At 43.7% G+C, this 17,113-nt stretch overlaps 1 protein-coding gene across 1 annotated transcript; it reads left to right on the top strand.

The window, feature by feature from the left end:
• The first annotated feature begins 4,093 nt into the window (after positions 1–4,093).
• LOC123826327 (zinc finger protein 530-like) lies at positions 4,094–16,425 on the top strand. The gene is made up of 4 exons (XM_045850291.1): positions 4,094–4,328; positions 10,286–10,534; positions 12,582–12,708; positions 13,806–16,425. The coding sequence occupies exons 2-4, from the start codon at positions 10,502–10,504 to the stop codon at positions 15,107–15,109; spliced, it is 1,464 nt and encodes a 487-aa protein (XP_045706247.1). The 5' UTR covers positions 4,094–4,328; positions 10,286–10,501; the 3' UTR covers positions 15,110–16,425.
• The last annotated feature ends 688 nt before the right edge of the window (positions 16,426–17,113 follow it).

Here is a 17,113-nt window from a genome sequence, read left to right as displayed (position 1 = left end):
GAGAGGGGGAAAAGGTACAACAGGATAAGTAGCATAGATGGTAGGTAGAAAATAGACAGGGGGAGGGCAAGAATAGTATGGGAAATGTAGAAGCTAAAGAACTTATGACACATGGACATGAACTAAAGGGGGGGGAATGTGGGTGGGAGAGTGTGTAGAGTGGAGGGAAATCAAAAGGGGGTAATGGGACAACTGTAATAGCATAATCAATAAAATATATTAAAAACAAAGAATACTAGCCAAGATGGAGGCATGGGTAGATATGCTATATCTCCTTGCACAACCAAAAGAAGGAAACAACCAATTTAAAAACATAAAAACAATCAACAATCAGAACTGCCAGAAAATCACATTATATGGAAGTCTGACAACCAAAGAGTTAAAGAAGAAATATTTATTCAGACTGGTGTGCCAAGACAAAGAAATATGGCCCAAATGAAAGAATGGAGCAAAACTCCAGGAACATAATGAAATGATGAGGAGATAGCCAACCTATCAGATGCAAAGTTCAAAAAACTGGTAATCAGGATGCTCACAGAAATGATTGAGTACACCCATACAATAAATGAACAAGTGAAATAAAGAAAAATATACAGGGAATCAACAGTGAAGGGAAGGAAACAGGTTCAAATCAATGATTTGGAACAAAAGGAAGAAATAAACATTCAACCAGAACAGAATGAAATAAAAAAAATGAGGAAAGGCTTAGGAACCTCTGGGACAACTTTAAATTTTCCAACATCTGAATCACAGGAGTACCAGCAGAAGAAGAGGAGGAGCAAGAAATTGAAAACTTCCTCAAACTGGTGAAGTAAATAGACATACAAGTCCAGGAAGCTCAGAGAGTTGCAAACAAGTTGGTCCCAAAGAAGAACACACCAAGAAACATCATAATTAAACACCCAAGATTAAAATGAGAGAATCTTAAAAGCAGCCAGAGGAAAGGAGAGTGTTATTTACAAAGGAGTGCCCATAAGACTATCAGCTGATTTCTCAAAAGAAATCTTATAGGCAAGAAGGGGCTAGAAAGAAGTATTCAAAGTGATAAAAAGCAAGGACCTACATCCAAGATTACTCTATCCAGCAAAGCTATCATTTAGAATGAAAGGGCAGATAAAGTGCTTCTCAGATAAGGTAAGTTAAAGGAGTTTGTCAGCACCAAGCCCTTATTACATGAAATGTTAAAGGGATTTATCTAAGAAAATCAAAACTATGAACATTAAAATGACAGCAAACTCACAACTATCAATAACTGAACCTAAGAAAACAAAAAGAAAAACAAACTAAGCAAACAACGAGAACAAGAACAGAATCACAGAAATGGACGGATAAAGTGGGGAGGGGGAAGTGGAGAAAGAGGGGAAATGTACAGGGAATAAGAAGCATAATTGGTAGGTACATAATAGGCAGGGGAGCTTAAGAATAGTATGGGAAATGGAGAAGCCAGAGAACTTATATGAACAACCCATGGACATGAACTCAGGGTGGCTGGCGGGGATGACACTGGAGGGAGTGGGGGTACTGAATGTAGAGGGACAAAGGGGAGAAAAAGAATGGGATAACTTTAATAGCATAATCAATAAAATATACTTTTTTTGAAAAAGAGTTACTTTACATATATATAACAGCTACCTAGTATTATAGATGTGTTAAGTAGGCTCAAAGGCAGGGAGAGAGTGTGACTTTGACTTGTGATGAGGAGAAGCTCACTGAGCCTGGGAGAGAGCAAGAAGGTGGTTCCCCTACTTCACAGGGTTCAGCCTGCCCAGAGTAACAATGGTAGCAGAGAAGGGCAGAAGAGACCAGAGTACTGGCAAGTGTAGTCAATTGTAGGAGGAGTTTGAAATGGGTTTTGGAGGAGGAGCAGGATGAGGATTTAAACTCAAGAGCAGCAGTTATGCAGGGTCTCTTAACCATGCAGCTTGGGAAGGAGAAGCCTCTTGACCATGTGGCTTGGGAGCAGTCTTAGCCATGCAATTTAGAAGGAAGGAGGGTTTCTGTCATGTAGGGTGTAGTTATAGTGAGGAAGGAGGCCATGCAAGATCATGTCTGGCTACACCTGAATTTTCACTGGGACTATTAAGACTTGTGTCTTCCCAGAGTTTCACCATGATCTAGAGAATCATTACACAAGCATTCCTGGACTATTAAAATGGAGGCTGATGAACACATATCCCAGATCCTAAAGCAGAGAGCTGCTGCATGAGGGTGGCAACTTTGATCTAGAGAGACTGGAGAACTGCTTGCGCAGCCAGCTTAAGATAAAGACATGGGACACTTTGGGGGCTTTTGGCTAGTAGTACGGTAGGGAGCATGGGAAGTGCTGGATCTCATGGAAAAGGAAGGCTCTGAGCCCCACCCCCCAAGGATCAAAAGCTGTAAATAAAGATCTCCTCCTTCCAGCATTACTTGTTGGGTCTTTCACTAAGGCACTATGTGGACGGGCCCCAGTGTGCTCACGTACAGTTTTGGTGAGCTCTGTAACATTTCTACAGTGTGAAGTTTTTTATGATAATAAGGGCTACTGATATGGACAAAAGATTTCCCACAATTACTACAGGCATTAGGCCTTTGTCTTGTGTGAACTCTCTGATGATAATGGAAGACATTACTACTGATAAAAGATTTGTCACAGTCATTGCACTTACAAAGCCTTTCTCCAGTATGAATTTCATTATGATAACAAAGGCAAAATATAGCCCTGGCTGGTGTGGCTCAGTGGATTAAGCGCTGGCCTGTGAACCAAAGGGTTGCTGGTTCAACCCAACATTCCTGGGTTGTAGGCCAGGTCCCCCGGTTGGGGGTGCGAGAGAGGCAACCACAAACAATATAAAGGACATCCCACATTCACAGCACACATAAGGCCTTTCTTCAGTGTGAACTCTCTTATGATAACAGCTTACTGCTACTGGTCAAAGATTTGTTACATTCATTGCACTCATAATGCTTTTCTTTTATATGTACTCTCTAATGACAATGGAGGCCAGGATGGCTTGCCATATTCACCATAAAGCCTTTCTCTAGGATGAACTCTCCAATGTTTTCTGAGGCTACTGCTTGTAGTAAAAGACTCACATTCACTTCATTTATTAGCTCATTTACCTTTGTGAAATCTCTCATGACAACAAAGGCCATAGTTGCTGGTAAAAATTTTCCGCAATCACGGCACACAAAACACTGTACGGGCAATTCTAAAAGGGTAATATTGTAATGCAGACATTAGACTTCTATTTATTTTTGCAATCCTAATATGGTTCAACGTTTTCAGGAATGGAAAGGAATCACATTTTGGATACAAAACCTTCAGTAACCATTTGAGTCATGTGCTCACATTAAGTCTGTTTTCTCAGACATCTTTGAGGTCTTAACTATTTTCAACATCCACTGATGTTTCACCAGAAGTAGTTCCAAGTCACTACATAGTCATTATCAATAGCTTTATGTAATTTTGCATTTTAAACCTTTTTTTCTGAGATAAGTTTAATTCCCCATGGAGCTGAGCCCCTGCAATAAGAAAAGTGATAATGACTTCCCAGTCAGGAGTTGAAATCAATTTAATTTACTCCTAGCATGTACATTGCTGGTTACAGAGAGCTATTAACAATGACTATGTAGTGATTCAAAGGTGGTAGCAGAAGTAGTTTTGGTGAAAAATCAGCGGATGTTAAAACGTACACAACGATATTGCATAGGGGTCTGTAGCCTTTGGGGAGGAGGTATCTGAAATAACATGTTTAGCCCCTGGAAACTACTGAACTTCATGAGTTTGAGAGAATGTCTCCAAACACTTGGGCAAACAAGGACAGGCAATGTACCACTTTCCCCAGAAACCTCAGTTATGCTAATTCACGAAGGGACCCAAACCTTTCTAAAGCCCTCGGGCCCGGCCGCAGACGCCATTTCCCAGGGGCCCTGGGGTCTAAAGTTTTCGGTAGGAGGTCAGAGCCCGAGCGCCAGCACCAGTTTGTGAGAACTACATTACCCTTGTGCTTTGCGTCGAGTGGCAGACCCGCTGCGCCAATGAGGGCTCCAGAGCGAGGCGTTTCCGTGCGTGGCACCGAGCCGGAGGCGTGACTTCCGGTGTCCTCCTCCCGGCGGTCATTTTGGCTGCTCGGGTGTGTTCCTCCCGGTGGTGGTTCCAGAGCGCGGGCTTGTGGCCGTGAGCGAGATCCAGAAGTCGGAGGGGTGGTCCGCACGCCACAGAAGCGGGTCTGAGGCTGGACCTCGGCGCCGCCCGAGATGCTCTGCACGAGGGCTGGGACTAGAACCGCCGTTACCCTCTGCCCGAGGCCCGGATGGCGGCTGCCGTGCTGAGGCTCCTGGCTGAGGTCAGTGCGCGTCCCCCAGGCCGTTACCCACTGAGCCCTGCATCGTGCACCCCAGCGTCCGGTAACCGTGAGGCGCTGGGCCGTGGGGTCCTGTTTCTGATCACGACTATGAACGTCTGCTGGTGCTGTTGGGGAGGGTTACGTGCAGCGGCTGGGAGGTGCGACTGATCCTGGACGACCCAGGGAAGCACGGGTCAGCGGTGCCTTCGGGGAATGATGCTTGAGGCGGAGTCCCATCTGCTGGGTGTTCTGTCCACTTTCTCAGGACTCTAGAAGCCATGGAGGATTTTAAACAAAGGAGGGACAGGAACTACATTAGGGCTTTACAAGGTTCCCGAATACTTTCAACGTGAGAACAGCCTGAAGGAGGGTGATGAAGACGGTGAGTGAGGCACAGAGGTTAGACATCCAGCCATGGTCTTACCTGGCTTAAAGGCCAGGCGTGAACCCGTTGAAACTGGACATGGTTGTATTTTATTTTCCTTTCTGGCACCTAATGTAAAGAGATGTGGGACGGTTATCACAGTCCAGGATGTAAAACTGCTTAGAGGTAAAGCTGAGGTGGAAGCATGTAGGAAACCATAGTTCTACTTTCTTTTGGATGGGAGCAAAGAGCAGGAGAGGATTGAGGACGTGATGGGACTTCGGGAATGGAGGAGCCAGCCGACCAAACTCAGGTCTTAGGCTCTACCGTTTCAAAGTAAAGAACATACTGTGAGGGCCTGGAAAGAGAAGGAAAATCAGGGTGGAGACTACTGCAGTCATTCAGTTGAGGCTTCATGGAACCAAAGTAGTGGCTTAGGAGAAGTGGCTGGGTTCTGGATGTGTTTTTATTAAGGATCAACTAGATTTCCTAATGTGGAAGGAAAGTGTCTTGGTCTGCTGTGCTGCTGTAACAAAATACTGTAAACGAGGTGACTTACGAACAACAAATTTCTCATAGTTCTGGGGACTAGAAGAGGAACTTCAGAAATTAAAAACTTTGTTTTTCAAATGACATAAAAATGAAAAGGCAGAGACTAGAAGAACATATTTGCAACATATATCCAACAGAGAATAAGTATCTCAAATATATTTAAAAATTTATAATTAAGAATTAAGTCCATAATGACTTACCACTATGCACTTGTGGTAAGTGCATACCAAGTGTTGCCAAGCATGTGGAAGTAACTGGAACTCTCATCCTCTGATGGTAGGAATGGAAAAGGTGTAACCATTTTGGAAAGCAGTCTGGCAGTCTTTAAAAGTTAAACATAGAGCTTACATACAATTCGGCAATCCCATTTCTAGGTATTTATCCAAAGGAAATAAGAACCCATGTTTTTGCAGAGACCTGTATACAATGTTCAAATGAGATAAATTGTTGTAACACTGTGTAATGGAATATTACTCAGGAAGAAAAAATAGTTGTCTTAGTCTGCTATAACAGAATACCATAGACTGGTGGTTTAGTGAACAGAAATTTATCTCACAGTTCTGGAAGCTAAGGAGTCCAAGGTCAAAGTGCCAGATGCTTTGGCTCTTGATAAGGACCCTTTTCCTGTTTGCACATGGCCTGTTTGTGTCTTCACGTGGTAAAAAGACAGAGGAAGTACAAGGTCTCTGCTGTATCTTTTATTTAAAAAAAATTTTTTTAAAGATTTTTATTTATTTTTATAGAGAGAAGAGGGAGTAAGAAAGGGAGAGAAACACCTGTTTGTTGCCTCTCGCCTACCCCCAACAGAGGACCTGGCCTGCAAACCAGATATATGCCCTGACTGGGAATTGAACCAGCAACCTTTTGGTTCACAGGCTAGCACTCAATCCACTGAGCCACACCAGGCAGAGCTCTCTGCTGTATCTTTTAAAGGCACTGCCAGGGATGTCCAACCTTTTGATGTCTCTAGGCCACACATTAAATACATAAATGCTAACAAAAACAGAAACATCTCATGTTTTAGGTAAACTTACAATTTTGTGTTGGGCCGCATTCATAGCCATCCTGAACCACAGGTTGCACACCCTTGCAACTAAATTTATCATGAGGGTCCCAGCTGATTACCTCATCTATCTAATTACCTCTCCAAACTGCATCTCTTGACACCATTACATTGGGGTCCGGGGGCACACTTTAGTCTGAACAGAAATAAAATACAGATATATGCAAAAACATGGATGGATTGCTAAATTTAGCTAAGTGGAAGAATGCAGATGAAGAGAACACAGCTTAATTTTATTTACATAAGATCTTAGGAAATACAACTTTATCATAGCATAAGCAGGTCAGTAGTTGCTTGAGAATGGTGGTTTGGATGAGGGGATGGTAGTGGAAAGAGCTATGAGAAAACTTTTGAGGGATGGTGAGTATGTTCACTATCTTGACTGGGGTGAAGTTTCACAGGTATCTGCTAAAACTCACCACCTTATACTCTTTAAATATGTTCAGGTATTATTATAAATAAAAAATATTTTACTTCCACGAAGATAATCTATCTGAAGAGAGTGGTTGGAATGAAAGCAATTAGGGGGAAATTGTGGCTACCAAAATGGAATCCTAAAGAAAAGGAGAAACCAGGTTGGGTTTGTGTTGTTTAAGTTATTCAACTCATGATACTTTGTTACAGCAGCAATAGGAAACTGGTATAACCTTTTCACATAATAAAATTAATATACCCGGTAAAAAATAGGGCATTACTGGTATACTTAGGATTTTCAGCTTTAGGAAATAAAAATACAGGATACTTAGTTAAATGTGGATTTCAAATAAACAGTGAATTTTTAAAAGTATGTGTCCCATGTAATATACATTATAAAATTAGTTATTACTCACCTGAAGTTTAAATTAAACCTGGGTAAGTTTTGTCAGGCAACCCTAAGTATACTAGAAAACACAACGGGAACAAAATCTGGTAGTCGTCTATACTCTAGCACTATGAACATGTTTTGCTATATTTAAAACCTACTTTTTCCTTATAAAGAAGGGTAAAAACAAACAAACATTTATCATTCAGCTGACTGTTAGTAGGATCAAATGAAACAATAGCTGTGAAAGCACACAAAACTGGTAAACACACATGTCCAGTTAGCCTCAGGCTATTGAAACAAGCTTGGGAATGGTTTTGAAAACATTCTGTAGGTGTGATGTGTTAAGCAAATAGATTACCTTGAGTCAAAATAACCAAACCTTTTTATATTTTTTCTTTTTTTAAAGATTTTATTTATTTTTAGAGAGAGGGGTAGGGAAGGAGAAAGAAAGGGAGAGAAACACCAATGTGTGGTGCCTCTCACATTCCTCCCACTGGGGACCTGACTGGGAATCTAATCATTGACCCTTTGGTTTGCAGGCCGGCACTTAATCCTCTGAGCCATATCATCTAGGGCACCAAATCTTTTATGATGCACAGTTCAATCAGCTTTGGAAGTGCCAAGAAATACTCCTAATTTGTCCCTTTTTCTAGCCTACCTGCCCCCCCCCAATGCAAACACCCACAAGGAGTTAAAAATTTTAATAATTTTTTCAGAAATTAAAAAATTTTTCAATTACAGTTGATATTCGATGTTATATTAGTTTCAGGATTACAGTGTAGTGGTTGGGCATCCCTGTACTTGCTGTACTTTATAACCCTATCAGTATTTTGTAATTGCCAATTTGGTGCTTCTTTATCCCATCTTCTTTTTTCCTAGACGGCCCCCCCTTTCTGCCCCGCAATGCCCCTTCCATCTGGCAACATCAAAATGTGCTGTGTATCTACTAGTTTTTTCTGTCTTATTTGTTCATTTATTTAATTTTTTAGAGTCCATATAAAGTGAAATCATGTGGTAATTGTTTTTATGTGTTTGGTTTCATTCTTTTTTTTTGTGGCTAAGTAATATTCCATTGTATATATGTATGACAAGTTCTTTATCCAGTGTCTATCTGTGGCTACTTAGGTTGTTTCCATATCTTGACTGTTGTAATGATGCAGTGAACATAGGGATGCATATATCTTTTTAAATTAATGTTTTGAGTTTCTTCAGGTATGTTCTCAGAAGTAGAATTGGTGAGTCATAAGACGGGTTTCTTTTTCATTGTTTTTCAGGAACTACCCATAATGTTTTCCATAGTGGGTATACCAATTGTGGCCTGCCTACCAATATTGCACAAGGGTTTCTTTTTCCCCCACATCTTCACCAACACTGTTTGTTGATTTATTGATGATAGCCTTTCTTATAGGTGTGAGATAATACCTCATTGTGGTTTTAAAATTGCATTTTCTCTGATTAGCGACAGTCAGTGTCTTTTCATATGTCTATTAGTCATCTGTATGTTCTCTTTGGAGAGATGTTGATTCAGACTCTCTACCCATGTTTTAAATTGGATTTTTAAAAAATAATTTATTTAAGAGAAAGGGGAAGGGAGGGAGAAGAAGAGGGAGAGAAACATTGATGTGTAAGAGAAGCATTGATCAAGGTTCCCTCTCCCACGCCCCCAGCCAGGGACTGGTCCAAAACCCAGGAATTGAACTGGCAACCTTTTGCTTTGCAGGAAGATGCACAACTAACTGAGCGACGTTGGTTAGGGTTCTGATAGTTTTTTTAAATGTAAGATTGTGATTTGTAGGTTCAGCTTTACACAAAATTTATTGAGCACATCCACCACTACAATGCTGCAGGATTTATTCTGATCTACAGAAAATAGCTTTGAAATTATGAAAGAATTTGTTATGTGAGTTAAGATGATTTTCTTATGTGGTGATAGTGGAGTCACTATTCTGTCACTACATTCCTCTGACTCAAATACAATCAGCCTTTAAACACACTTAAATTTGGGCATTATCTTCCTCACTCAGACTGGGGTTGGGATCCTTGGAAATTATTTAACAAAAAGTGGGCACGTGTTGAAATCCAAAGACATAGGGCCCCTGGTAACAACTTGCTAACAAATTGGTTCTTTTTCAAAGGGATCATCTAGCGCTGGCAGGTTTGCTGGATGCTACTCATCCGTTTTTACACAGGACGGGCATGGGGCTTTGCCCAGCATGACTTGCCTCTTGAGTAGGTTCTAGGTCATTACACTTTGTCCCAGTTTCTCAGCTCCTGCTATTTCTTCTGTTGGATCCTGAAACTCTTGGTGTATCTACCCATATTTTTATGAGAGTGACATGCATGTTTCCCTGGAATACTATAGATAGAATTGAGAGGTTTAGGAAACATTGTCAAAAGTCTGTGATTTTCATATAATGTGTTTCAGCATCATGATCTTGCCTAATGGCTCTGTTGTCCTTGTGCCTTACAGATATAAGCAATGAGTGCTGTACACTCATCACTAGACTACATTGTAGAACTTTCTAGGAAGCCAGAGCCAGAGGCAGCATCTTGACCCTGGTGAGCCTGGTGGCTCTTTTACTCATTCATGTTTATTGTATCCTGTCAGGGAGGAAGAAACTCTCTCCCCTATCCTCAAGGTTCTTTTGGCTGCTCTAATAATCAAATACTAGTAGGCTCAGCTTCAGAAGCCATAGAAGTTAGTGAACATAGTTGGTGTCAGTGACTGTCTATGTGACTATAATATGGGCTGATATAAAAGTTGGGGGAAGGGCCCTGGCCAGGTGTCTGAGTTAGTTGGCACATTGTCCTGGGCACCATAAAAAGTTGTGAATTTGATTTCTGGTTGAGGTGTGTACTGGAGGCAACTGAATGATGTTGTCTCTCACATCAGTGTTTCTCTAAAATCAGTAAATATATCCTTGGGTGAGGATTTAAAAAAAAATAGTTTGGGAGTGTGGTTTGGAGCTTTAACCTTGCGGGGAGTTGGGGGTTAATACTGGTAGCTTTTGGCTACTTCTGGAGGCTGGAGTAATGTCTCTAAACATGCACATAAGTGATCAGTTGCTGGCAACTCCCCGGGTATCTGGGCACAGCCCCTTTAAGACAGAGTAGTCCTCTCCTGTCCTTGTATCCAGGACACCCCTGGCAGTGCTGTTTCCCCTCTGTTCCAGGAGGTTCTGTTGTGGCCACTCAGCTTGGAGGCTTGTGGAGCTGCAAGAACACCATTGCCCAGAGAAGCCTGTGTGGAGCAACGTGACTGTGGAGCCAATGAAGGTCCATGACTGCCATCATCTTCTTTGTGGTTGCTTCTTGTGCAGAGAGTCTGGATGTGACGACCAGACAGAGAAGGTGGGGCAGGAGCCATTGTCCTTATTGTACAGAGTACAATGGCAGTGGCCGCACTGAGGGGCCCGGTTGAGGTGAGTGTACATTCTCCACCAAACCCTACAGCTCCAGGCGTGAGCACCTGTTATGTCCTGCAGCCTGGATCTCAGTATCCAGGACTGGAAGTGTCATGGGTGATCCGCCACAGGGGCCAACCATGCAAAGATGTCAAGTTGTGACTGAGCCAGGAAGATTCAGGAACCTGGGGTCTACCTTCTGCCTATAGGGAGCAGATCATGTAAGGTGGAGTGACTCTTGGAAATAGCTGACTGAGGGTCCTGGGAGCCAGAGCAATTTCACCAAAGGAGAAACAGGACGAAAGCTTGTCAAGAGGCTGTTTACAGGAAGAACAGTAGAGAGGGTTGATGGCAGGTGGCACAGGGAGGTTGAGTGACAGGTGACACTGAGGACAATCAACCTGAAGTCTCTTGGGTCCAGGAATGGGCAGAAGCACAAAGGGGACCAGAGCCCAGGGCACTCCACCATGATCGCCTGTTTCCTATTCTCTCTCTCCTGATTTTTATGACTGTCAATATAAGTTAGGGGATGGGGTTGTCCTGATCTTCTCCATCTGCCATTCTCTGAGCCCCTGGGTCTGAGATCGTGAAGAAGCATCAAACCCAGGCTGGTTATATAGAGGCATTTCTCTATAGAGGCAGTATGTGCAAAACACTGGGAACAGAGGTGGGAGTAGAATGGTGGTCTCACTCATGCAGTTACATGTTCCAGTAGTTGCAGAAAACAGACTGGGATAGTTGGGGAGGAAGCTATCAGAAGGTCCAGGTGAGGTTAATGCAAATTGTAACTATCGAAGTAGGAGAAGTTTTTGGAAAGTAAGGAACAGAAGGGGAGGGGTGAGAGGTAACCCAGTCCTACACTTCGTGTCTGAGCAGCTAGGGCTATGGGAGCTCCCTTAATTGGGCTGAAGCAGTCAGTACTGGGAGTGATTTTGGTCAAGAGTCTGACACAGTTCAGAAAATACTAAATGGAGGCAGCTGGATATAAAGGTCTACAAATTTGAGATGAGGTTCAGTATTAGGCACCAAATAGGTTGCAGTGGTTGTGTGGACTGGATGGAGAGCTGTGTATCACACACAGGAAGAGGAATTCAGATGGCATGTTATTGACAGGCTGGAAAGAAGAGGTTTAGCACGAAGTCTGGGCCTCTTTCTGGGCACTTGGTTGGAGGGAATGGCCTGTCAAATACAGCTCAGTGGGGAGAGGAGGGTAATCTAGAAGGTGAATAAGGCCTCCAAGGGAAGAATGGACAGGAGGTAGATATCGAAGCCTAGGAGTTGTTGAGGCAGATGACTGACCTAAAGGCTTGTTCACTATTCTTCACTCACCAAGATTTTATGGGGATTTTTTTTGTGGAGCCTGTGTTACTTTAGTCAGGCTGTCAGATGAGCTCATCTGTGAACTTAGGGACTGAATTGTGTCCCCCAAAAATGTGTATGTTGAAGTACTTCATTCCCAGTACCTCACATCATGACTGTGGTTGGTCATAGGGTCCTTTTGGTGGTAATTACGTTAAAATGAAGCTATAGATGGGTTCTAATACAGCATGACTGGGTACTTTGTTACAGTAGTCCCTAGCAAAGCAACACAGCTTAGGACTGAATGAGAGAGAGAGTAAAGAAAAGGGCTGACTGGTGAGGGGATCTCAATACAACATAGGTAGAGGACCAGGGGTGTATGTGAGGTGGCTGAGATTGAAGCAAGGATCCCAAGCTGACAGGATGCCTTCACTGTGCACTTGAGGGTCCACCAGGTCTGTGGTAGCACTGGGCCCTGTTTGTGCTGAGTACTGTTGATGCCACGTGATGGGTAACAGATGCCCAGGAGGTGCACGTGGAAAGCATGTTTGAGCCAGTGGCTTCAGACCCTTGACATTAAGGACTTAGGTGAAGGTTAAGGGTATATTTTGGTGTACCTGGGAGGACATTTCAGGGAGATCGCCTGGCTGGGGGCATGGCTGGTGTCTGTGTTTGGGCCACTTCATGAAAAGGAGGGTTGGGTAGCTTTACTGTAGGGCCTTGGCAGAGAGGTTGTTTGTTGTTTCATGTCTTCACCTCATGGCAGGGCCGTGTGACCTTTGAGGATGTGGTTGTGTACTTCTCCTGGGAGGAGTGGGGGCTCCTGGACGAGAATCAGCGATGCCTGTACCATGACGTGATGCTGGAGAACTTTGCCCTCGTTATATCTCTGGGTAAGACTCAACCCCCCACACCAGTGCACGGGCTAGCCTCCATCTTTTTAAATTAGATATGATGTTCATTGTTACTGTATTGGTTTCAGACAGTCATACCAGTACTTTACAAAGTACATAGTACAAAGTACCCTGCTATTTCTAGCACCCAACTGGAGGTGCTGTCTTTGCTTTTCCTCCCAGGGATGCTGCTCTTCTCACCCTTGGACCTTACCTTCCAGTTCCCTGGCCAGGTAGACTGATTGAAAACCTAGAGCCCAGAATGTGCTGCCCCAGTTGGCCTTGTCTGCCCTTCCCCTGACTGGGTAACTGGCCAGGCCTGGCAGCTCAGCCCGGATTATTCTCCCTGCCTTTTACATGATGTTTCTCCCCACTTAACACCTGTGTATACTGTCATTGGTATGTCCCAAGGGTTGTTCTCACAAGATTCCTCTGAGGTTCCTTGTAACATTTAGTTGTCTCCTGTTGTCTATTATGTGCAGAATTGCTCTGGGCCAGTGCTAGTTCCTTGTGTGTCACCTTAGGTTTCCTATCATGCGGGTCCCACCCAATTTTTCCTAAACCCCACGTAAAGAGTCCTAGGTGCCTCACAGGATAGACATGACGGTGAATGGCAGCTAGGGTAGGGCGTGTTCACATCAGGAGCTTGTCCTGTGCCCACCAATGTCAGTGCCCTCTTCGTGTCTGCCTGCCCTTCCCCATTCTTGACACTTCTCCCAGTTCTCATTTCTACCCTGATTCTGGTCCTCAGTTGCCCCGGTGACCTCACACATAATATTACAAGGATTGCACATATCTTTCAACCAATCTCTGAACACCAATTCTAGCTAGTTCCAACCAGGTTTGCCTTGGCCTGGACATAAACTCACACACAACCAAGACTCCACTGAAGGCCATAGGAAAGAGTAAGTGGGGGACCCCCCCACCCCCGCCACTTCTTGGGGCTCTTAGAGTTCCCATACTTGGTACAGAACAGCCTCTGTCACCCACCTGAAAACAATCCACTGAATTCAGTTCTTTGGTGTCTCTCATACACATCTGTGATGGGGCTATTCCCCATCAGAGTCAGCACGTACTCACCAGCCTTTTGCTTTCAGGTTCCTGGTATGGAATGGAGGAGGAGGCGCTTTCTATGCAGAGTGTTTCTGTAGCACAAACATCACCAAGCCCGACTCCAAATCCAGACCCAGCCATTGAGGAGAATCACCCCTGTGAGAAGTGCATCCTGGTGGGGAGAGACATTTTGTACCTGACAGAGTACCCAGGGTCACATCCTGGCCAGAAATCACACACCTGTGAGGCCTGTGGCAAACAACCCTGGTTCAGTCCAAACCTACACCAGAAGCACAATGAAGAGAAGCCACCTGAGCGGGACATGGACACAGCTTCAGTTGTGACAAGCTGCAAATTCCAGATGTCAGGAAAGCCCCTCACCTTCACTTGCGGGGCAGTCGGGAAAGACTTCCTGGCCATGTTGAGTCTTCTTCAGCATCAGGCCACTTTGAAAGGGGCAAAGTCATCAAGCAATTTCATGTGTGGAGAAGAGGAAGCTTTTCATAGTGGGAGAAGTCATTACACGTGCAGTGACTACGGCAAACCACCCAGCTATGAATACAAACTCTTTCAGCATCAGCAGCTTCACCCTCAGAGTCATGACTGTGATGATTATGAGAAACACTTTAACCAAAGCTCCCCCATTAGTGATTGCCAGAGACCTGACATGGGAGCAAGGCCTTATCAGTGCAATGAGTGCGGGAGATCCTTCAGCCAAAGCTACCACCTCATTCAGCACCACAGAATTCACACTGGAGCCAGGCCGTACAAGTGCAGTGAGTGTGGCAAAGCCTTCACTTACAAACTCAGACTTGTTCAGCACCTGCAAATTCACAATAGGGTGAAGCCTTATGAGTGTGGGGAATGTAGGAAATCTTTTAGCTATAGCTCCACTCTGATTAAACACCAGAGAGTGCACACAGGAGCCAGGCCTTATAAGTGTGGTGAGTGTGGGAACTCCTTCAGTCAGAGCTCCAACCTTGTCCAACACCAGAAGATTCACAATGGGGCAAGGCCTTACAAATGTAGCGAATGTGGAAAATCTTTTAGCTATAAGTGCAAACTTGTTCAGCACCTGCGGATTCACACTGGTGAAAGGCCTTATGAGTGTGGGGATTGTGGGAGGTCTTTCAGCCACAGCTCCACCCTCAACCAACACCGGAGAATTCACACTGGAGCCAGGCCTTATAAGTGTGGTGAGTGTGAGAAATCCTTCAGCCAAAAGTCCAACCTCATTCAGCATCAGAGAGTTCATACAGGAGAAAGGCCTTATGAGTGTGGGGAATGTGGGAAATCCTTTAGCCAGAGCTCACACATCATTCAACACAGAAAGCTTCACACCAGATAACCTCATGAATGTGCACTGGCTTCAGCAGACTTCTCAGCCACTGCTCTCCTGTCAATTCAACATGACAACTTAACCTAGAGATAGATAGTTTCACAATTAATGTCCTTTGGCCCCAGAAAGTCCACACAGAAGAAAAGCCTGAGATTTGCCTCAGGGAATGTGCTACTTTTTTTCATTAGGAAGCCCTCTGCATGAAGTTGAACTTTATGCATCTCAGTGTCTACAGTAGGGAGATTCTGACCCTGAGTTCCTCATACATAGAAAGAATTTTGGAGCCCTGTGTATTCTACTACCTTGCTGGTTCCCTTGCCTGAACTCATTCCTCTGCCACAAGCCACCTCACTTATACAGACCACCTCAGAGGGAGGGGGGAATTCATTACCTCCTTTCTGACTAGGGCATAGTCTGGACCCAGTTTTATTGACTGAGATCAGGCTGGATAATGGTAGCTTGAAAAGAAGGCTTGCCGCCTTCTGGTTCTGGTCTAACTTACATTGCTGCTAAAGGCCTCTTAAGAGCGACTTACAGCGCTTTGTGGTCCTTGTTTATACCCTGGATGTTAGCCCAGAGAAGGAGGGTAAAATTTGTGACAACCTCCAGTGCTTTAGGCAAGTATAAATTGCTTCCCTTTTGCCAAGATGTCACATCATATCCCAAGCACTATCACGCGGGGGAGCTGTTTACCAGGTACTTAACAAAGGAATCATGTGCCTTTCATGTCTAGAGTTATCTGCTGTTAGTAAGACTGCAGGGGCTGGACTGAAACTAATTTGTATCAAAACATTAGGTGAGAAGGGCAACTAGAGAGCATGTCACCTCCGCACATTTCAGTGACCTGTAGCTGAGGCCATTGTCAGCAAATACAGCCTTGGTTATTGTAGTGTCTGCACTGTTCCATCTGAACATAGTGCTGCAGAGGAAAGATGATGAAAATAGGAGGGTGACCAGGGATGTAGCTTTTGTGACCCAGCCAAGCAATTGTCAGGAAATACTGGCAAACAAGATCATTTGAGTATTTCCTGTTGCTGAGACAGGGCTGTGCTTCCCCCCAAGTCATGAGTCAACGTTTCTAAGCCTGTTTATGAAAAAGTAGGGGGATCCAGACTTCCATGTGAATTATTACGTACTAAGGAACTGCACCTCTTTGTTTACTTTTGGCATGCATCCATAAAATGATCAAAATCATGATGAACAACTATGAACTCTCATTTTCACCTTGTGCCCTTTTAAAATCTCCCTCTGCTCTCATGGCAACTAGGGATTGATGTTACTTTCACAGATTATGTATTTTATAAAATTTTATGATTCAAGTCAAAGTGCTCTCAGAGGTTTTAAATTTTGATTTCATGCTCATTACTTTTGAGGTTCATACATGTCACACGTGAAATACTTTATTCCTTCTATTGTTGAATACTCTATGAATGTATACAAATTGTTTACATTTAAATCTGTTAATGGAGGATGTTTGACTTGTTTCCAACTTCAAGGTTATTGTAAATGCATGTCCTCCAAGAAATCAACTATTCCAGCCACTCATGCAGTGAGAAATAGTTGTCCCCCTGAATTCTCCCTATTCTCCAAAACACCCCTCCCAGCTTCCTCCCCCATAATGTTCCTCTCCTTCTCAAATTACAAAACTCTTTGCTTTTTATGAATAAACTTTGCTGATAAAAGTGACTTTTTCATATCAGCATTACATATTATAAGCCAACAGAAGCTGGTTAGAGCAAATTGTTGGAATCATAAAGTGGCCCAGTTAATACTTCTTAGCAGTTACTGTGATTTTGTAGGTGGCAAAACAGCATTTCCCAAAAGTATAGAAATTGCGCCAAAGACTGTGATAGTTCACCAAAATTGAAGATTCACTTCTTCCTGGCAAATGACAGGGAACTGGAATTTCTGCAGTTGGTGGCAGCAACCAGGCTTACTACTTGGTCTTTAAGGGACTTAAAAAGTGGGCTGGTTCCAATGATTGGAGGGCCAGAAAAGTTCTGCATTCCTTTC

This window comes from Phyllostomus hastatus, unplaced genomic scaffold (genome assembly GCF_019186645.2).
Source record: "Phyllostomus hastatus isolate PE091 unplaced genomic scaffold, TTU_PhHast_1.1 phas_contig_133, whole genome shotgun sequence".
NCBI classification, from domain to species: domain Eukaryota; kingdom Metazoa; phylum Chordata; class Mammalia; order Chiroptera; family Phyllostomidae; genus Phyllostomus; species Phyllostomus hastatus.
This window is presented reverse-complemented; position numbering and strand designations above follow the sequence as displayed.

What these genes read in the sequence shown, in the direction of transcription:
- LOC123826327 (XM_045850291.1), top strand. Translation starts at nt 10,502, where the DNA reads ATGGCAGTGGCCGCACTGAGGGGCCCGGTTGAG. An exon ending in CACTGAGGGGCCCGGTTGAG is followed by an intron (nt 10,535 to 12,581) that starts GTGAGTGTACAT and finishes ACCTCATGGCAG; the next exon opens with GGCCGTGTGACCTTTGAGGA. An exon ending in TGCCCTCGTTATATCTCTGG is followed by an intron (nt 12,709 to 13,805) that starts GTAAGACTCAAC and finishes TTTTGCTTTCAG; the next exon opens with GTTCCTGGTATGGAATGGAG.